Here is a 21175-nt window from a genome sequence, read left to right as displayed (position 1 = left end):
TACCTGTTTACTACTAAAAAGAGTCAGCTTAGCTCACCTTAGAGGAAAATAAAAAATAAGGCCAAGTTGTTACAAACTTTGTTTTATTTTAACGTTAAGAAAAACTTAATCAAAAACTTTGCCAGGAAGGGAAGAGGGATACCTTTTCTTCTTTCCCCAGGGAAGATTGAGTATCACAAAGGAAGAAGCCAAGCAAAGATAGTGGCACTTGATACCCATGAAAAGGTACAACCATCACTGACAAAGCAGCAAGACAAGTATTTTAACACTCTCATAACTGCAAACCAAGATTTCCAAACTGAACTAACTGACAACCACAAGAATACCATGTCAGGGATAGCTAAAGGCTTCTGTTCAACTGTGCTATGTAAGAGAGGGTATAGAGCTGTTGACCTATTAAAATCCAGGAAATTTATTCAGCAGAAAAATAAGAATCTTCTGATGATGATGAATATGCTGCCTTGGCTATAAAGAGCTGCCCTATAACCGAGGTCTGCTGCACATTTGCAATAAGAAAAACAGTGGGGACAGTGTTAGGGTCTGTGCCTGTAGTTTAATGCCCTTCTGTTTATAATTTATTTTTAAATTCCAAAAGCAAAAATGCTAAAGACAACCCAAGACTGCTGAAAAATTTAAGACTGTGTCTAGTTTAATATTTGGGGATATGTGCAACCAGACAAATCAATGGCAGAACCAGAGATCTGGGTGGGGAGGAAGTGCATCAACCGGGGAATAAGCCAGAACTGAAGGGAGGAAACAAGTGCTTACTTTTATCAAAAGTGAACTTGGTGGTTCTGCGTGAAGTTGGTGTAGCAAGTACAGCTCCTGCCCGAGCAAAAGGAAAGGAAGGCTGTTGAACAGCTGCAACACTGTGTGAATGTCAAAACAACAAGACAGGAGGAGGAAACAACAGGCAAAGACTTGGTACTGCAACAGACTGGAAGTATCCTGTTGCTCTACTGCATTTTCAGTGAATATAGAATGTTTTCTGTATTCATAGAATATATTTCTGTATTCAGTGAATATAGAAAATTGTACTGATCTAGAAGCACTGGCCAATTTTCCTACTTTTAGATCTCAGCTTTTTACATAAAACTTAGTGTTTAGTTAAAAAATAGAGTAGTTTTGGGAAATACCTCAAAAAGCATAAGACTTTCTAAATCCAAGATATTAAATGGATAAATGCATCAGTCATGGACTAGGTGGTATAAGGGGGAATTTTGCTTCCTCTCTGAAGGTACAGGAGTGCATAACAGTAGCTTGATGCAGCTAAACATCAAATTTGTCTTTTCCCACCCTCCCCCCCGCCAAGTTTATAACTGCTTTTGTACTTAACCATATCTGCAATTAGCTCTTGTCTAGTAAGATTTTTCTCTAAAATACACAGGTTTTGGAGAAAAATTTTTAGTCAAGAGCATCTCTTGAATACGGCTGTTACCCCAGTGCTTTTTGCCCACTGTTCAGCAAAACGTTGCCTGCTACAGGACGTAGCCAGAGGTGAAGCCCAGCGACGTTACCGATTTCTTCCTGATGTTGTCCCAGGTGCTTTTCTTGCCATACATGTTCTGCATTTGGAACACGTGCCTGTCACAGTCATTCCTGCAAACAAAAAACAAGGTATTTGGCATGGCCAGAGTGCCTGGGGGAGTGAAGCTGCTTGATAAAGTTGCAGCTATTATTCACTCGGCTCTAATTCAGGAAGAACATGAGCATGGTCATTAAGAACCACTGATGCTCAATTAACAAGTATAATAATCTTTTGGGGAAAATACCTCAATATAGAAGTGATCTGTTGTATCAAGAATTCAAACATGTGATCTAGGTGTGAGAGAATTTGTCCTTACCAAAGATGTTACTTCCTTGCAGACTGGATAAAATGACTTTCCCCCCCAACCCCAGTGTGGAAGAATCAAGCTTTTCAGCAAAGTCTGAAGCAACAGGGCTCAGCACATTTAATACAGAAAGTGAGCAAAGAAACATCTGCCAAGTTCAAAGCCTAAATCACCATCCTCAGTGTAAAAGGATGTTTAGTTGAGAATTTTGGGGGGAAGTCCCTAGTTCATTTAGTAGCTCAGACTGAACACAGTTGAATGGAAGAATTTTCTCTAAACAAATACTTAAGCCACTGCAGTATTTACAATGCTTTGAGCCTGGAGGAAAATTAGTAACTTGCTTCTACCTTCTACAAAGAGGCAAAAAAACTCAGAAAGTGAGGAAGGAAATGCTAGCCTATTTGTACTATTTCTAGCTTGACCAGATTTCAGACATAAAAAACAGCCAAATTAAAATCTTCCAAATGCCATGTTTATTTTTTTATTTAGAATTCATTCCTACTACCTCCTGCATCACCACTCTAAATTAGGAAGAAGATATGGACTTTGACTTTAGCACCTTCACTTCTCTGATCCAAATAAACTTCAGTCCATCTCTTCTTAAATTATGGATTTAGCTCTCCGTTTCCCAGGTCAAGGCTGATCAGCAGGACAGCTCGAGTGCGTAAGTTAAACCTGCATGCCCAGTAATTTTAGTTCTGCTAGTCAGAAGAGAACAGGAACTTTGAAGCCAGTAACTGTCAGTAGAATGAACATGGGAGAGAAAGAGAGGCAAGCAAGAAGAGCGGCAGGAGGAGGCAGCTCCTGGCTGTGCTCGCACAGGAGCAGCCCGCTGGCCTTGGCCTGTTGATGGGCCCCAGCATCCCCGGGCTGATGTGCTCGCGCTGCGGCGTCTGCTGCAGCGGGAACAGGACCGACGATGGCGTCACGGGGTTGTCCGTGAGCGCGAAGTTGGTGTCGTCTTGGCTCCCCGCGAACAGCGGCAGCTGTAAAGCCACATTAGCACAGTCAGTAACTTGTGTTCAGCAAAAAGCTCCTCGGGAAGCTTCCTGCAGCTCTGCCTCTGCCCGCAGCGACAAGGCCTAGGGCTCCGAGCACCTTGGCTCTATCCCTCTTCCCCAGCTTCCTCTTTTCCAAGACAAGGAGCCCCAGACCTCTTCTCAGGAGGGAGGTGCTCCGTTCCCGCTGTGACCTCCGTCACCTTTTTCTGACTCCTCAGGGACATGGGAACCACAACTGCACACAGTGCTCAGGAGGCACATACTCGAGGACCTCATATGGCAGCAGGAGGAGGCCTCTGCCGCCTTCTTCCTTCTCTTCTTGTAGATGCCCAGCTCTTTGCTGACTTTCTGGTGCTAGTACACATTCAGAAAATAACTTCAGATGAAAGTTACAACCTTGGAGCTGACCATTGCTGATCAGGGAGATTTCAGTATTGCCCAGTGAACTTCTGGCCCTTTCACTCCGAGAAGATACAGAAGAACTGAAAAGACTCAAAGAGCAGAAGCGAAGTGCGTGACCAGACACACAGGGTGACAACTGGGACACGGGGCCTGGCGGCCACCAAGGCTGAGCAGGTGGCAAGCGCAGGGCACGCTCAGCAGGTGCTCCAGGAGGAGCCCAGCTGGTTTTGCAGAGATCGAGCTGGGCAAAAGGAATTTGAACCCGGGGGCTGGGACACAGTATTGGATGCCGCATTCCAGCGGAAGAGGAGTCTCCTGGAAGATTCCGCTGCAAAATCAGGGCATCTTAGACACAGATGCATCAATTCTTTAGCAGCCAAACTGCACATAATGGTTATGGGGACCCTGGAGTTTACAGAAAGGGATCAAGTTAGTGCTATTAAAGTAGCACTGCAGTTCTGGGTGCAGGCCAAAATAAAAAGTGCAGGCAGCTCTGGGCAAAAGGCTTTTCCAGCCCATGAACCAGGAGAGCAGGTAAATAAGCAATTTGCAAGGCAGGGGCAAGAGGGCAGCAGCACTCCTGAGGAAACCTCCCCTCTCCCCACCAGCAGCAGGGGCAACTCTCCTTTACCTGGCACCCTGTTAGAGCCCCTTCGGGCAGCAGCGTGGCTGCAGAGAGCAGCCCCAGAGGCAGCCGGGGCCGTGGAGTGTCCCCAGGCCTCCCCCGCGCTCGGAGGACACCAGGCCACGCTCCGGCGTCACCAACATGAGCAGTGCTGCTTGGTGCTCAGCAGAACGCGAGGCTCTTCAGCGCGGGAACGGCGCCGAACCAGCGGGCAGGCAGGCGCCTACGTACGCTGCTTCCCCAGATTTACCTTGACTCTTCTGTTCTGGAAGGGCGTCGCAGTGAAGATGTCGTCGTGGTTGTCCTTTGGCATGTGCTCCAGGAAGTCCCTCATCTGCTGCTTTCTCTTGAAGGTTCCCACTTTAGCAGTTACCATAACTGGCTCTTTCTTATCTACATTAATCAAAGTGTGGTATTTGCTCAGAGACATTAGTTTTTAGGATTTAAAAAGAGTAACAATTTAATCAATTGTATTCTGTGTTAGAGAAACAAAATCCTGTCCCATTGGAGGTTTCTTATGGCACATCTGAATCTATATAAATTTATGCCTTCAGAAGGAAATTTCTGCAATATGTTTTAATTAAAAGGTTATGCTAGAGCCTCCCACAGCCTTTGCAAATATCGACCATCACCAATTTTGTTAGCATTTCAACAGAATTATTCATGCACCTGGGTGTGAAGGAAGCCGGGGGAGGTGGAAGCGCGCTGGACAGAGCTTTGCTGCAGTGCTGCTGGCACGAGGGCTGCAGCCACGCACACAGCCCGGGCAGGATCTCACCTGGCCCAGAGCTACCTGCAGGGCAGAAGGGACGTCAGCACCTGCGCCGCAAGCCCCGCAGCTGCTGTTACACGGGATGGACAAGATGCCACAGTGCCCTTCTCTGTCCTTAAAGCCCAAGGACTGGGCAACGTAGGTCATCTCTTCTGGACAGAGAACACTCTGATTTAAAGTTACCAGTGAAGTACGTACCTTTCTCCTCTGTTTTCCGCAAAGCCGTGGCCTTTGCGGTGCGTCTCCGGGTGCCCTTTGCCTGCTGCTGCTCCACATACTTGCGGCGACATTCCTCGGCTGAGCGCGAGCCCACGGCCAGGGCCACCTCCAGCCAGAAGCGACTCTTGTGCTTGGGAAATGCTGCCATGGCCCTGTGAGGGAACAACACCCGTGGCCTGCACCATGCCACCCTGACAGGCAGTGGGGGGAACACCCCGCACAGACTGTCCTGGCAGAGCACCCGGGTCACACCACCCTGACAGGCAGCAGGGGGACACCCCACGCAGACTGTACTGGCGGAGCATCTGAGTTGCATCACCCTGACAGGCGGCGGGGGGAACACCCCACGCAGACTGTCCTGGCTCTGCATCTGGACACTTTGTAAGGTGCAAAGATTCACCTTGACAAGTCATGCTAGTGCCTCAGTTTCAAGAGAAATTTCTTCCTTGTTTGCAGCAGTTACAGTATTTTCAGTGAGACACAAGCTCACAACCTTTCAGGTTCAAAAAACCCAAACGCATACAGTGTACTGTTGTTAATGCCTGCATTAAATACTGCCCAGGAGCTGGTTTAAGTACTGCCAGAGTACAGTAGTTCAACATTCCTGGGTTTGGGGCCCCTTTATGAAACCTGAACAACATCCTACGTGTTTAATTTTTGACTACACTTTCCCTAACATCTTACTACCTTACTAGCTCTGCCTTTTGCTCTCAGTATTTTTAGCATATCATTCACTTTCTCATGCTTTTTTCAGTTTTACTTATAGGAATGTCTATTCCTTTCATAGAAGGAAATAAAAAAACATGTAAAAAAAACAGGTAGGGAAGTAGTGATCCAGGGATTTCTGGGTTTTTGTAGTGTTCCTCTTTACCCAGATGAAGGTTCCTGAGGCTCACATAACAGCTCACAAAACGTAGCTACTGTTTCCTTTACTTCACTATTTTTCTAAATTTGTGGGGGTTTTTTTTTGTTTGTTTGTTTTAAAGAAAGGAGTTAAAAAAGTAAGCCTTTAAAAAAGCGAAAAATCTTCCACATTTCACAATGTAAAGCAGAATTCTGAAGGATAGCCTAAATTTAAGATTCAAGTATATTTTCCTTGCTGATGTCCATAGGAAGTGTGCCATAACAAGAAGGTAACTACTTGCCTGTATAGCTTCTGTAATTCCTTTTTGGTCCAATCATCAGTGCTCCCTGCGAAAAGCTCAAGAGACTTCTGGACCTTTTCTGTCTTTGCTTCTCTTGATTTTGCTGCTGAAGATTTGCCAGTGTTGGCAGCTGCGCAGTTCCTTTTTCTCACAGATACTTTTGATTTCCTTCCTTTCACTTTGAGTCGCTCCTTGCTCGTTTCGAGCTCACTTTTGGAGCCAAACACGTAGAGGGGAGGGTTGGTTCTGCTCCTCGGCCTCAGTGTCCTGGAGGAGCGAGCGCTGCCGGAGCCCATGGAAGGCGTTTGCCCTGGCAGCAGCTTCGAGGAGGCCTCGCTGCGCGCTGCCCCGCGCTCACTTGGGGCCTTGTTGGCATCCCGGGACTGCCGCGGGTCGCACGGGGGTCGGGAGTGCCGAGTCTCCCGGGACAACAGGGGCTTGGTTACCCTTTTGACTGACAGCGGGACGTCTTCGCTGGATTCCTCTTCCTCATCTTCTCTTGAGGATTCTTTTGCTGAATTCTTGTCTTGAAGTTGTTTAACTGACCTTAGAAAGTACACACAGGACTGCTTATGTGTGTCCAATTCCACACATTCTCTCCCTTTCCCTTCCTTCCTCATTCTTGTAGTTTGGCTATTATGTTTTTGGTAGTTTTGTCCTTCAATATTTAAGGGAGTCAACTTAACACAAAGTTTTGCTTTATTAGTAGCAGCTGCACTATCACTTTCATTATCTGAAACATAGTGCCTGGTCCCCTTGCTCCCAGCAGACTTGGGCTCTGTTTCGGAGCTTTCTCTTTTTTCATGGTTTTTCCCTGGAAGAGAGTACATCAGTATTACCAAATACAGTCACGTAAGTCACTCCTGTGCTCTCTGGCACATCAGTGATGCTTGACATTAAGCCACATTCAGCGCTGCCCCCTCCTGTGCCAGGGAAGGGCAGCGGGGCTAACCTGGCAGCCCACTTCAAAGATCCAGCCCCTGAGCACCTCCAAACTCATTTCTGCTGCCAGGGGTGTCTAACACAGGCCAACCGAGCGCGAGCAACACCAGCGCCCAGCGGAGCTCCCTGGGCTCTCGGCCTCCTTCCCAGCCCTCGCGGAGGGGTCGGCAAAGGCCTGTGCCTGCCCTCGGGCACGCGCTGCTGTGCACCGAGACCGGGGCTCTGCGCCCACCCGGGGCAGCACCCGCCGAGAGTCGTCCTGCGTGGCGACCACGACACCGGGGAAGCCAAAAAGGTCTTTTCACTCCCATTTTTGGGAAGAAAATCTGCTCATTCCTATTACGTCAATAAAGGGATTTTTTAGGAATTACTTATAGGAAAAATCAAGTGACCATTAAATAGTTATTTACTCTTTTTAATACTAACAGGACACCACCATACCGCACCAACACCAAATTCATAATCACACCAAATCCTGTCAATAACATGTAAAACTACAAGGTTTTTTACCTTTATGTTGGCTTTTTGTTTCTTCCCTTGTCTTCACTGATTCCATTCTTTTTTTCTTCTTGCTTTGGGGTTGTTCACTACTATACGACTTCAAAATAAAACAGTAAATCTAAACTCCTGCTAGAGATTACATAGCAAGCGTACTGATAAAAGCCAAATATTTACAGAGTGGAGAGATTTAAAAGTCACCTCCATAGCCCAGTATCTACTATTTAGTATTTGATCAACAATGATGCTTAGTCATACGCATGCGACCCAAAGCAGGTTAGCCAGGCTCCCTTTTATACAAAAAAGCAGGTTAAAGTCTCAAGGTTTAGAGGCATGAGTTGGTGATAAGCCAGACATAAATCTTCGCTAACACTGAAGCGTTAGCGCACTCCCCACTCCAAAAGGGCCAGCTAATCTTCGAGACAACAGCTCCATGCACAGCCACCCCAAATAATGCTGCTTTCCTCTGTTCAGTATCAAGAGTGTTATCAGACTAGCCTAAAGTGCCACCATAGGTCAGGAGTGATTGAGACAGATGAGAGCAGAGACAGTTTCCACAAGTGAGAAAATACTTAGTCCTAATGAATGAAGATGTATGCAGAAAGGTGAGGAGTGAGAATGGTTCGGGAAAGTCACCCACAGCACTGGCATCCCTCATGTGATTAAATGACAGCAGGAATAAGCATTTTAATAGAACCGAGATACCCTGCTTGGTTATCTGCAGGGCCCCCATCAGTACCTACATGCAGCTTCTTGTTTGATATACTCACTTTCCAAAAGCCTCATTTTTCCACAAGTAGTTTCTACTAATCCCATCTTTCAGAAAGTAACTGAAAAGATTAAGGTTTTTTTAAAAAAAAAAAAAAATGTTTTGCATTCCTGCTTCTTTAAGCACTTATAAAGAACTGAAACCTAGGGTTTTGTTTTGTTTTAAATCAACATTTCAAGAAAAAAAAATTACACATTTAAACCACCAGGTAAAAAGACAAAGTAATCTTACCATACTCAAATAATCTACTCCACCTGCTTCTACAGTAACATTCAGATTCTGATCAACAAATTCACGTTGTCCACACCAGAAACTTAATGGTGGTTTAACAAGACAACCACTGCGAGTATAAATTTGGTTCTGGTCATTTGATAGACGATTGTGCTTTGGTGTTGTATCTAGAGGGGAAAAAAAAAGGTGGGGGGGCAATAAGAAATATAATTTTGCCCCAAACATTGTACTGACAGTCCATCTCTTTGCAGGCTTCCCAAGCATAGGAATAACATGTGAATGAGGAAAGTTCATTTGTACTGTCTGCCTGTCTGCACGGAAACAGAAACCTTAGCACAAATTAATATTGTTGTTTTAAAAGTGTTCAGGTTAGAAATAAGCATAGTTTAATGACTGAATAATTTTCACAACAATGAAATTTATACTTCATGAAGCTTCAATTTTCAGATGATTTAGAAGGCTAGGAATAATCTAAAAATCATACAGGAAAACAAAGTGATGTGAAAAATTATCACACAAATCCTCACAGAAATGAGGAAAGCAGCTTTTCTTAGTATTACCAGGAATATTAGATTAGACTATTAACCGATACTTTCAATTTTGAACAGAGGCCTGTTGGAGCCTATGACAAGATATTAAAAAGAAGTCAAAGCTAAAAACAAAAGTAATCTGTGTCCTTAAAGAAAAGCCAGGCTTGCCCTTGCAAGGCAAGGAAAAAGCCTCTTGATCGTTAGGTTAGAGCTTTATAACTTCCTTTGGAAATTATAAAACTAAATTATAAAACTAGAACTAGTTAAGGAATTTCCCATACGCTGTTGGGCTCATCCGCCAATGCTCACTCTTACTTCCTACCCACTATGGGTCAGTGAGGCTGAGAAGCTGCAAAACAAACCAGCTCAAGGGCCAAGTCAGTGTTAAAAGCCCCTCTGCCAAAAAGGGGCAGCCTGGGAGAGCTCCCCCAGCACAGAGCTGCAGTCAACTCTGCCCGCAGAGCAAATGCCTTGGAAGCCACGGCCTTTCCCCTGCAACAGGGCAAGCCAGACTCTGCTCCTTTCCCAGGGTTATTCCTCAGAAGAGCCACAAAACTGTTTTTGCAGATACTGTCCGTCAGCAAACTAGGAAATAAGCAATTATCAAGTCAGACTGCAGTGATCAAGAGCACTAAGTGAACAACTTAACAAATCAAAGCTAAAGCTAGTGGTTTGTTACCACTTCCATACAACTAATTAACAAGATGGGAACAACAGAGATGAACCATGATACATATCTTTTGCCAGAAAAAGCAGATGAAGAGAAACACCAGTTTTTAATTTTCAAAGAAATATAAATACTCACAACTGGTTTTATCGTTCTTCGGTAATACTTCATAAGTTGTGTCTCTAGTTGGAGATTTCTTTCGGGCTCCTGCTGAATCTTCTGCATTTTTCCGCACGTTTGTATTCATCAAGTCATTTTCAGTCTCTTCATTTTCATCCTCATCATTAGTTTGCCTATGTTCTTTCCTAGTGATTTAGTGGAAAAAAAAAAGTAAACATCTCATTCTTTTAACATGTCAGCAGCTCTTGTGCATTCAAAGCCTTGTCCTCATCCCAGCAAAACCACTGCATCCACAGACACAACAGACCCCTACACGAGTGTCCTCCCAAGCACTGAGCAGGACTTGCCTGAACACAGGTGTCACACACACCTAAGACCTTTATTCCCTTCTAGTATCACATACTTAAAGTGGAGTATAATTTAACTAATGCTAAAGAGAGCATCACAATGAAACTAAATCTCTGAAGTTACCGTCGTATTGTCTCAAGTAAATCCTCAACATATTCCTTCCACTTCTTGGAAAAGCCATACATAAATCTTTTGATGAATCGATACGGGAAACCTGTTCAAAATAAAAAGAGCAGCATTAACAGTTGCAACAGAGAAGGAAGAACAGCACCACTTGAGCACTGGCCTTCCTGAGCCAGCTGTTTGGCCTGTAGCACTCCCACGGGTATCGGGGTGTCACATAGCCCTGGTCCCGCAGGGAAGCGCATGGGTGCGCACCCACAGCAGCTTGTGGGATCGCTGCTGGCCCAGGACACTTAACTGGGAGCAGTGACCCCTGCAAGAGGGCTCTACAGCACATTTAAGTGAGGAAAAGTGTGTTCCTTTTATATTCATTCCCAGTACCCAGATTGGTTTTGTCTGCTCCCAAGCACTAAGCTCATACTCCAGTGGAAACATCCATCAAGCCTCATTCCTCAGGTTTTACATATGAGGTGGTGAGACTCAGTTCTCTAAGAAAACAGGCTTCTCCCCACATGCATCTCTACATTTATTTAGGCTGTACCCAGTTTGCAGTGTAATAGTAGCAGCAAGTGCCTTACCTTCTTTTCTCATTGAAGCAGAATCTATCTTTCCTTGCAATAAGTAGATACTGCCAGATAGTGTTTTAACTTGGTTGTCTGCTATACGTTCTACAATTGCAGTGCTATGCCAGAGCCGATCTTTCATACCTCTAATAAACAGGGATAACATGAAAAGAAAGAAATAAAATGCTTGTCATAAAAGAAGAAAAAATTACAACATTAAAATTCCATATTGGACCAGCAGTGTTATGCAGTTTGAGTGATACAGGCAAGGAAACGAAGCATAAGGCCTTGAAAGTGCTACAGAAATGCTGCCCCACCTCGGTGTTCAAAGCCAAATGAATCTTCCCTTTTCCTGGAATGGGCATTAGAACAGAAGTGAAAATAGTAGAATTGAAAATAGAAAACAGTAGAATTGTTAAAAAATAGTTAGGAGACTTCTCTGAGAAGGAAAAGAGATCCAAATATTAAAATATAAAACAATATAATTCTTTCTAAATACACTTTTACAACAACTTAAGGTACAGAACAGTATCAAAGACCAAAACTTCACAAAATATTAACCCAACTCCATTCGGAGAGTCTAGAAAGCAGATCAGGCATAGTACATATTAGCAAATAGCAGATACGCAGCAGCAAAATGAAGACATGTTGCTAGCAGTAAAAGGAAGGTAACAGTTGTTTGGAAAGTGCCATGTACAGGATAGACGGTCTCTTGAAATGTCTTGGTCTCAGTAGGAGTACCAAACTACTTCCTTTAAGTAGTAGCACTACTGTTGAGTGAGGTTCTGGGTTACCTCTTAAGCAGATAAGTGGCTATCTGTAGCAGCAGGCAAAGAGCAGAATATGCTTCTCCTAGGCTACATTTTCACAGCATCGTTGAGAACCTTAGTGCAAGCTGTTGCCAGAAGGGACAGGCCCATGCAGAGCCACCATCCTCTCCTTTGCTTTGGCACTGGCATTCAAATAGCTACAAGATCAGGAAAACAGCCTGATCAAAACCTTAACCAAAAAGAAGTTCTGCTCAGCTGGATCAGCTACTGCCAGGGCTTAGCAGGGGGCTGTGAGTTCTGCTGCCACCACAAGCAGCGGGGCAGGCCCACACAGGCGGCAGCAGTCAGTCATCCATCTGCAGGTGGGAGTCAGCTTAAAGAAGAGCCAAGTCTGAGAGATGTCACTGCTGCAGAAGAGCGAGGACATGACCCAAAGACCGTGTCCCTGGGGCCAGGGGCAGCAGAACTGTGACAGCCCTGGCTCAGGTAGCCCTCCGACCTGGTGAAATGGCTCCCAGTGGCTACCAAGATACTTCAGGAAATACAAGTTTCAGAACCACAGATATTCTATGAGATGGACATGCTAAACTGTTCAGAATCTAAGCTATAAAAGCTATATAACTAAAAGCTATGCATTTAAGTGTCAAAAAAACCAACAAAATAAAACCAAACACACACAACAAAACCCCCAAACAAATAAAAAGCAACACCCCACACATGACACTTACGTTCGCTTTCCTTCAACACATATTGCAGTGTTATCACTGATCACTTTGATTCTCCAGCTGGTTAGGCAAACTTTTCGCTGTGATAAAAATAAAGACATATCATTTTTAAAGAATTAGATTGAAAATGTTTTCAGGCAAAATGTTCCAAGTCAGAGAAATTAAAAGTGACTATTAAACATTTATGGAGAAACAATCAAGCTAGAAGCTAATGAACAACTGAAGTCATAAATTATAAAAGTGCTTTCAGTAATTTAACGTTGACTTCTAGCAAGTCAAAACCAACAGCAGAAAAACAAAACCAAGTCCCCCAGAACTGAGAGCTATGAGCAGCCCACAGGAAGCTTTGGGATAGCCAAACCCCCTAGAGTATTAAGTTCTCCCACCTCTTTACTTCCATTGCCAGATGTTTTATCTGTATGACGTTTATCCGAAGAGGCCTTGGAGTCTTCTCTTGGTTTCTCCTTCCTTGGTATGTAGACTTCGGGAGAAGAGAGCATAATGCTACATAAGCACTGCGGGGGTTTCTGAGAATTAGTCTCCAGTGCCTTTTCTACTCCACGAGCAGGTTGCCCATTACTTGGTCGCAATTGTCTTCTTTCTTGAAGAAAGTTACTATGTTTTGTTTCTCCATGCCCATACCATCCTTCTAGCAGATCCCCACTTTCAGAAGGCGGGGAATTTCTATTCACAGTATTAGTCACTGTATTCTGAGACAATTCATCATCAGCATCAAGTGATTCCATGAAGAGGTTATCCTGATTGTCCTTACCAGTGGTCACATAGTCTGTAGGAGCTTTGTGGAGCTGCTCAGTAAAAGCAGGTTTGTCTGATGGCTTTTCTGCAGCTGTGGAGAGAGGAATATTCTCCTTGACTGAGTTAGAAAGTATTGGATCTGCACATAAAAACAAAAATCCTTTGTCTGCCACAGCACACAAGCCACGGCAGAAGCCCTGACCTCAAGGAAGCTTCAGAAATGTTATTAAGAGCAGTATCACCCACCTTTCTGCTGCTGCAGTTTCCGTTTCATACGCAGGAAGAACTTCTGAGGAGGTTCTAGTACACGACGGTCTACAGCTAACAAATTCATGGGTCTCTTCTGAGGAATCTGGGTGCAAGGCAATTCTGAGGAAGAAAAAAAATCCTTTGGATTTGGGAAGAACATTTTCACACAGGAGAAGAAAAAAAAGCAAAACACATACTTCATAAGATGCTAGGTTGCATTTTACAACAATTCAGCTCTGCAGAGAAGGACCTGGGCATCATGGTGGACAACTAGTTGATCATGAGGCAGCAGTTGCCCTCATGGCCAAGAAGGCCAATGGGATCCTGGGGTGTGTTAAGAAGAACGTCTCCAGCAGCTCGAGGGAGGGGATCCCGCCCCTCTGCTCAGCCCTGGTGAGGCTACATCTGGAGTGTTGTGTCCAGTTCTGGGCTCCACAGGACAAGAGGGATGTGGAGCTGCTGGAGAGAGGCCAGCACAGGGCTACAAGGATGATCAGGGGCCTGGAACATCTGCCCTATGAGGAGAGGCTGAGGGAGCTGGGCCTGTTCAGCTGGAGAAGAGAAGGCTGAGAGGGCACCTGAGCAGTGTCTAGAAGTACCTCAAGGGAGGCAGTGAGGAGGATGGGGCTGGCCTCTTTGCACTGGTGGCCACCGACAGAACTAGAGGAAACGGCCGGAAACTGAAACACCAAAAGTTCCACAGAAACTTGAGGAAAAATTTATTTCCAGTGAGGGTGCCAGAGCACTGGAACAGGCTGCCCAGAGAGGTTGTGGAGTCTCCTTCTCTGGAGATCTTCCAAACCCTCTTGGACGCAGTCCTGTGCCACGTGCTCTAGGTGACCCTGCGTGTGCAGGGGGTTGGACTAGATGAGCTCGAGAGGGCCCTTCCAACCTTGAGCATTCTATGATTCTATGAATTTGTTCCCATATATTTTCCTTAGCAATAAGGCCTTTCCCTTCTCCCTGCAAACCAGATGTTGCTTTGCCACACGTAAAAAATGTGTCCCCAGAATCAGAGAGATATACACATGGCAGGGCCGTAACCTGACCCAGAGGGGACTAAGGGAATGTGCAGAAGGGATATGGACCAATACCAAGGGATAGAGACCAATACTACAGCAATACCAAGCCCTCAACAGGACTAAGAGTTCAGTTGAAAAGTCATTATCAATTTGAGGGACAACAATGCAAGCAGAAGTGTGCCACTTGGAAAGCCAGGGTTAAGAAGTATATAAGAGTTTAAGAGTTTGCACTTATCACAGAAAATAACAGCCTGATCTCCTTTTTAATTATATCCAATAGGGATTGCAAGAGTAATAAGGGACTTGAATTGCAACGAGGAGAACTTTATAATACACAGCCATAAAGCTAGGCAGTATTTTCCACACTAGCTCATTCTTTTGGGGCAGAGCGGGTCACCCCCGGTGGCAGCTGTGCCTGGCATGGCCCTGGTAAAGCCCACGGAGCGCTCGGGCGATGCTCCTGCGGTTACACAGGAAGAGGAGCGCTGGCAAATGGGACAGCTTGCTAACCCCACCAAACCTGCTAAAGGTTTGGTGCAGGAGCTCCTAAGCTCTGCCTACGCCGAGTAGTCTGGATTGAAAAAATGCTCTGGGGGGGAGTCACTAAAGCAGGAAAACACTTCCAAGCACAGGGAGCTGAGCGGATTGCCCAGGAAGGCTTTTACCGGGAGAAGCCTCCCGCCACCCCTGCCCTTCCCCAGGCTGGCGGCAGGACAGGCCGAGCCGGCCTTGTGCCTTAGGCGGGCTTGACAGGGGCCACCGAGGGCTGCCCCATCCACGCCGAGACAGGGAACGAGACACAGCGAGGGAAGGAGGAAGAGTTCATAGGGGAGAGTCCGCCAATGAGAAGAAAGGGAGGAAAAAGTGGAAATATGCGGCACAAACGCGTTTTAGCGCAGAAATCCGCCATCCACGGAGGCCTCCTCCCTCGTTCCGGTCATGAGGGGGCGGGGGTGGCTGTCCCCGCTCCAAGGCCGCCGCGTTCCCCCCGCGCCGCCCCCCGCGCGCCGCGGCGACATCGACCTGTGCGCGGCACGGGGGCCGCGGGCGGCGGCCGGGCGAGGCCCCAGGCGCGCGGCACCAGCTTGGCGGGCGACTCGTGGTGCGGCGGCTCCGCCGCGCGCCGCTTCAGCGCCGCCGGGTCTCGCGGCCAGCGGGCCGTGGCAACGCCGAGACTCTCGCTGAGCTCCAGCGGCTCCATGTCGACGCCGCCGCCGCCCGGCAGCAGCGTGGACTGTAAGACACGACTGGGCACCGCCGCCGGCCGCGCGGCGCGGCCCTGGGGCTCGGCGGCCGCGTGGATCTTCAGGAGCTCCTTGAGCGGCGTGAGGGTGCCGTCGGGGATGCTGCTCAACGGGATCGCTTTGAAGGGCAGGGCGCCGTGGCGGACGCCACTCCCGCCTCGGCACCGCTCCCGCCACGCACGTTTGAACGCGGGCCGCCCGCGCCCATTGGCGGCGAGCGCGTGGCGTCAGCGGTGACGTCAGCGGGTGGGGGGAGCCCGGAGCGCCGGAGACGACGGGGGGCGGGGCGGCCCGAGGCCCCGCCCCCAGCTCTGAGCGGGGCGCGCGCGGCCGTCGGGGCCGTTGGGGTCGCTCCGGGAAGCGCGAAGGAAAACGCTCCGGGAAGCCCTTCGTGTGGGCCCGGACCGGGCGCTCCTGCAAAGACGCTTGTGCAGCCGGGCTGCCACGGAGCGAGCTGTGAAAGTGAGGGAGCGAAGTGACTCGTGCAGGACTAACCGGCGTCACCTGCGCGAGCCCGGGAGGGAGCAGAGCTGCGACAGCCTTGCGGGGCGGCCCGGGCCTTCGGAAGGGGATCCGGAATGGAGAGAGGGTGCCCCGTCCTCCCCAGAACTGCGCGGGTCCAGCAGGAGGCTGAGCGCAGCCGGGGGCGCATTGCCTGCTCCCGCGTGCAGGTAAAATAAACACAAAAAAACAGAGTCTAATAAGCAATTTATCAGATATCAGCTGTTTCAAGAGTTTCATGCACTTCCAAGCACTAGCTTGCAAAGTAACCCTGAGCTGTAACTGCATTTGGATTTCCAAAAGTGGCAGTAGATTCTGTGACCATTAGCCAAAGTGGGGCCTACAGTTCCTTAGAGCTCTTACAGTTCCTTAGACCAACCCATGCCTTGCCTCAAAGGTTACGTGTTTCTGCACGTGGCCTTGGAAATTCAGTTCTGGATAAGAAACTACCTACCTCAGTGTTCACTGCTCAACTGCTCAAGTTCCTGCCAGCGTATAGTAGCTACCTAAATCATCACCTGCTTTCTGTCTGTCCTGGATATTCTGGTGTTCTCTTTGGTATTTTGTAAATACACATATATATATATAGTTTTGTAATTAAAGCTTTTTGGGCTTCTTACAGGAAATGCCTATGCTAATTAATGGCCCAGATTATATAGCAGACAACGATCCTGTGCTTGCTTCTACCCTAAATTTCCAAGAATCCATATGCAGAGGAAAACAAACATGCAGCTGCAGTCATCAGTGCTAAGAACTGAAGGTAGGTGCCTGTGGATCACCGGTTACGCAGGGAATAGCGGGAAGCTTGTTTGCAGGAATAGAGTGTTTGGTCTCGAAGTCTCGGTGCGTAGTTCTCGTGTCTGGGTTAGTTCTGTGGTCAATGAAGACAAACCATATCTGATCTGTGAACTGGGCAAGTACTGCTGTTTTACAGAGACATTGAAAAGAGAGGCCCAGCGCAGGAGGTTTAGGAGGAGGAGGTGTTTTGTTGCAGATATGCGTCCTAAGGGAGCTCTCCTGGCCTCTGCGGTGCAGGAGCCTGGGCTGCCTCCTGCGTGCGGTCAGGTTCGCCGGCCGGGCTGGAACCTCTGCGCTGGGCGGGCCGGATGGGGGGAGCCAGGGAGAGCCAAGGGGAACATGGAAGAAGGGCCTGAAAAAGATGATATGGGGACAGCAAGAAAAGGATATGCTCGCATTTTATGTTTTTGTATGTCTGATTGTGGAGTGTGTATGATCAATTGTCTGTACAGCTGGTTTGGTCTAACGAACCATAATGCTGGTAAATGCATAGAGCAGTCTATATAAAACACTATGTAATAATATCGTCTTCTCATGGTTTGTATTGCATATTACACTGTGTTGATTCAGCTCTTCTTAAAAAGCAAGCAACCTTCATCAAAAGGTTGATGCTAAGCATCAAAAGTTCTACAGGAACTTCAGGAAAAGTTTCTTGACGGTGAGGGTGCCAGGGCACTGGAACAGGCTGCCCAGAGAGTTTGTGGAGTCTCCTTCTCTGGAGATCTTCAAACCTGCTTGGACGCAGCCCTGTGCCACGTGCTCTAGGTGACCCTGCGTGTGCAGGGGGGTTGGACTAGATGACCTCGAGAGGTCCCTTCCAACCTTGAGCCTTCTGTGATTCTATGATTCTATGAACCTCTACATGCTACAGCTTAATCATTATTCCTAGGAATATTTTATTCTTACTACTATATTTTCTTAAATACTTATGAGGTGAGCTTTTCCCTAAAAGTAATCTGAACAGGTTTGTACTGCAAACTAATGCTTTTGCCACAAGTCCAGGAACCTGTGTTTTGTAACTCACCGCTTGCCTCTATAAGAAGATCGAATTAGAGCTTTTTGGGGGCTGATTCTGAAGTGTGAAACAAAGTGATCTTGATCTCCATATTGGTGTGGCCTCTCTACAGTTCACTGGTGAGGCATTTTCAGTTAGCTGAGATTTACTTAGTAAAATAGAGAGGAGATTTAAATAATTATGGATTTTCCTGCTTTGGGTTAACACTCATTTCTTGTTTTTCTCATGGATTGCAGTATTAAAAATTAAAATTAAGTAATGGAAAAAAAACACTTCCAAGAAATGGCATTCCAAGAAAGGCAGTGATCTGCAGTGTTACAGGGGCTGCTGTGTCTCATCCCCCCTTAGGGAGTCCAAGGATATGCGTGTCCTTCCCTAGATGGTTTATGTTTCTAGTCCGTAACTGAAATTGAGTCCTTCATTCCCCCACAGCTTCCTCTTTTCAAACCTGCAGTCATTTCTTTCTCCGTACGTGCTGTTAGAAGAATCTGGGAGTGTGAAATTTCAGGGGTTTGATGTTGTGTGCTGTCTGTTCTTCTGACCTTTCTGAGGAAGCCTTTTACTTTATTTATCAAAAAGCATGCTCCCTGGCAAGGGAGGTGGATCTGGGAGCGCAGGTGACACATGGGGACACCAGGGGCCCTGCGAGGGCCCAGGCCCACGGTAGGGATCAGAGCAGGTCCTGTCGTGGTGACGGGGGTCAGCCACAGTCCTGGTCTAGCCACTTCTGTGGTGACAGGCTCTTTCCACCAAAGCTGGAGTGTTAATGACCGTGTTGAGCACCCAACTATTTCGCGTTAGGGGTGCAGATGTCCTCTTCCATTCGGGGTGCTTGCTGTGCTTTAAGCCCCCCTTGGAGTTTTGCATGGAACAGTTTGACGTGTCAAAGCTGCTGTGATTGAACAATTCTGGCTGCTGAGCTGGGCACTTTCCTTGTGGAAGACAGTGGCTTCTACTCTTAAAAGAACTATCATTAAAATGTGAAGGTTCCTGTAAGCCCTTAGCTGCTACTGTTTTCCTCTCCCCGCTATATTTTCCCAACGGTTATTCTTCTAATAGATTTTATGGATATAAGTGAGATTGGCATTTGTAGTAGTTTCACTGCATTCTTGTCTGGCTCTTGAAAAGAAGTTCTCAGCAAAGGAATCTAGAAATCTGATTTCATACACATAATGGCACAGCCTCCCAAATGAATACTAAGCCGAGGTGTTATGACTGCTGCTCATTCTTCATCCTCAAGTAATTACTCCTGGATTCATAGAATCATGCCTAGATAGAAGAGGTTTGGCAATGTCTAATGGTACCTAACTGAAATTAAAGCAGTGAGGAGAGGAACCTGTTTGAAGAGAATCTTTTTGAAGGAAGCTTGGACGACACATATCTGTGGAAAAATGTCACTCAGATTTACAGGTTCACTTTGAAAGAAGACTTTAATATTGTTCTCTAAAGTCAGTTCTGAGTGCTGTAAAAGGTAACAGTTTTGAGTCAGAATCTGTAAAACCTTGGGAGTCTGACACCAGTGAAACTTTGATTAGATGGCAGCGACCTTCTGCCAATGATTTTCACACTGGTCTTCCTCCTGCCCCGGCCCCACGGTTGAAATACTTGTCAGGAATTTTAAAAACTGAAATCTCTTGACAAGGAGAAATCACACTGGAAGCCAAGCTTCTGTTTGTCACCAGTATGTTATCTTTTTGCAGCATGTTGCCATTTTCTGCACTTCATGTAAAATAGCAAGCGGGATTCCACAAATAAATAGCAACTCCACAGAAACAGCAAGTGAACATCCTTTAATAAAGCAGTTGCAGGCATTCACAAGCAGGGTGTCCGCTGTGGTGAGGGAAGCTGCTAGTGCAGCGTTTTGCCTGTTGTACGTCACTGGGCAGACACCGTTACAGGGCTGCCCCGCAGTACTGTGCAGCAGTGGATGGATGGAGTTGGTGTGTTATCTGGTATACGTGAGTTATGCTCTTTTTTATTAACAAAGGGAGTTCATTTGCATTCCTCTGGTATTCAGACTTATTTATTCATTTTGGTTGGAATGCAAATGTATTTATGAAATGAATTTGTTTTGCTGTGACAGGTTTGTACCTTTTAAGGAAGTTTTTTTTGTTCATCACTAAAGAGATATTCAGGCAAATAATGGATTGAAAACTTGAGTGACACAGATTGTGTTAACTAGTGTCCTAAAATGCAGTTCTTTAGCATATCCTACAATAGGTGCACATGTGGCATCATGACAAGAGAAGAAGTGGGTCTGGTTTTGTGTTGGTGTCTAAGAAGTCTTGCCGGGCTGCGTGCTGAGTCTGTCGGCCATAACATCAGACCAGTTGAGTCTACTCTTTTTTTTAAATAAGGTTTTCAGAAATGTGCTTCTGTTGGAAGCCCTTCAGGAAAGATGGATGGAGCTGCTGGACTAGATGAGCTGAAGTGATGTCTTGCTCTTTTTTCAAAATCAACCACCATGTTTAAAGCTCCTGGTCCAGCTCTGTAGCCGCTGGAACAAACGTCTCTGAGAGCTGGGAAGATGATTTGTGCTCCTTGGGCACGTGTCCCCGGCGCTGCTAGCAAAGCTTTTCTCATCCTCTCCAGAGCTTTGTTTCGTGACCACGGCCGTTTTGGTTCGCTGCAGCCCAGCATGCAGCGTGTCTCGAGAGGCGGGCCGGGGAACGCGGCAGCGCTGTGTGCCAGGGTGCCCGCGCGAACGGACGCTAGCGAGTGATGTGCGCCGTGCCTGCTTTGTCCACGCTTGCCTTGAACGCCACCGGCATATAGTTTGAGGTGAGCTATGCCACCAAATAGCCATGGCACGTTCTTCGCCTGTTGATCTGCTTCATTGCAGCAGCGGTGCCACCCTAGCTCTCCGTTCTGCGTGGTCGGCGGCCAGCGAAGCCGTGTGGAAGGGGACGTGCAGGCCTCCTCCGTGCCGGGCTGCGCGGCCGCTGTGGAGGTGTGTGCTGCAGCGGCTGCAGGCAGGTGAAGCGAATCCCTCCCACACGCACCTACAGGATGCCCCTCGGCTGGGCCATTGGCATGTTCCTGGCCTCGGCTTGCTCCAAGGGCAGGATCCGTGCCATGAATCTCAGAGCCAAATACAGGGGTGACCCGACGGCAGGGACCCATGGCAGTAAGAAGCACGTTCCCAACATAGCCTTGAAACTGCTTTGGCAGGTCGTTGTGCTCACTGGGGCTACGCCACTTGTCTGGTTTCCTTTGGCGTGTCATCCCAGGAATTCTGAAAGAGCAGTGGATGTGGCCTCTCCAGGAATACTGAGGGTAGCTGCTATTACATTATGTAAAAGCGATAA

The 21175-nt window shown here is 47.1% G+C and overlaps 2 protein-coding genes across 2 annotated transcripts in view; both read right to left on the bottom strand.

Moving 5' to 3' along the window:
* Positions 1 to 21175, bottom strand: part of LOC148596011 (uncharacterized) — a 192338-nt gene that overhangs the window by 64903 nt on the left and 106260 nt on the right. The gene's annotated exons all lie outside the window — the stretch shown is intronic.
* LOC148596014 (mis18-binding protein 1-like) lies at positions 1479 to 15510 on the bottom strand. The gene is made up of 14 exons (XM_088534252.1): positions 15346 to 15510; positions 13285 to 13426; positions 12669 to 13177; positions 12286 to 12362; positions 10803 to 10933; positions 10225 to 10315; positions 9772 to 9938; positions 8437 to 8603; positions 7449 to 7536; positions 5997 to 6810; positions 4831 to 5003; positions 4111 to 4253; positions 2676 to 2818; positions 1479 to 1599 (listed from the first exon to the last, which is right to left on the bottom strand). The coding sequence occupies exons 1-14, from the start codon at positions 15508 to 15510 to the stop codon at positions 1479 to 1481; spliced, it is 2931 nt and encodes a 976-aa protein (XP_088390378.1).

This window comes from Tinamus guttatus, unplaced genomic scaffold (genome assembly GCF_059628265.1).
Source record: "Tinamus guttatus ecotype Peru unplaced genomic scaffold, ASM5962826v1 Tinamus_guttatus_pri_ptg000035l, whole genome shotgun sequence".
In the NCBI taxonomy this organism is placed as follows: Eukaryota; Metazoa; Chordata; class Aves; order Tinamiformes; family Tinamidae; genus Tinamus; species Tinamus guttatus.
The sequence above is the reverse complement of the archived record's forward strand: the minus strand, read 5'-3'. Positions and strand labels throughout refer to the sequence as shown.

Coding starts and splice junctions, on each gene's coding strand:
- LOC148596014 (XM_088534252.1), bottom strand. CDS start 15,510: ATGGAGCCGCTGGAGCTCAGCGAGAGTCTCGGCGTTGCCACGGCCCGC. Junction 2,819..4,110: donor TCCAGAACAGAAGAGTCAAG/GTAAATCTGGGG, acceptor GTGGCTTTACAG/CTGCCGCTGTTCGCGGGGAG. Junction 1,600..2,675: donor ATGCTGGGGCCCATCAACAG/GCCAAGGCCAGC, acceptor TTTTGTTTGCAG/GAATGACTGTGACAGGCACG.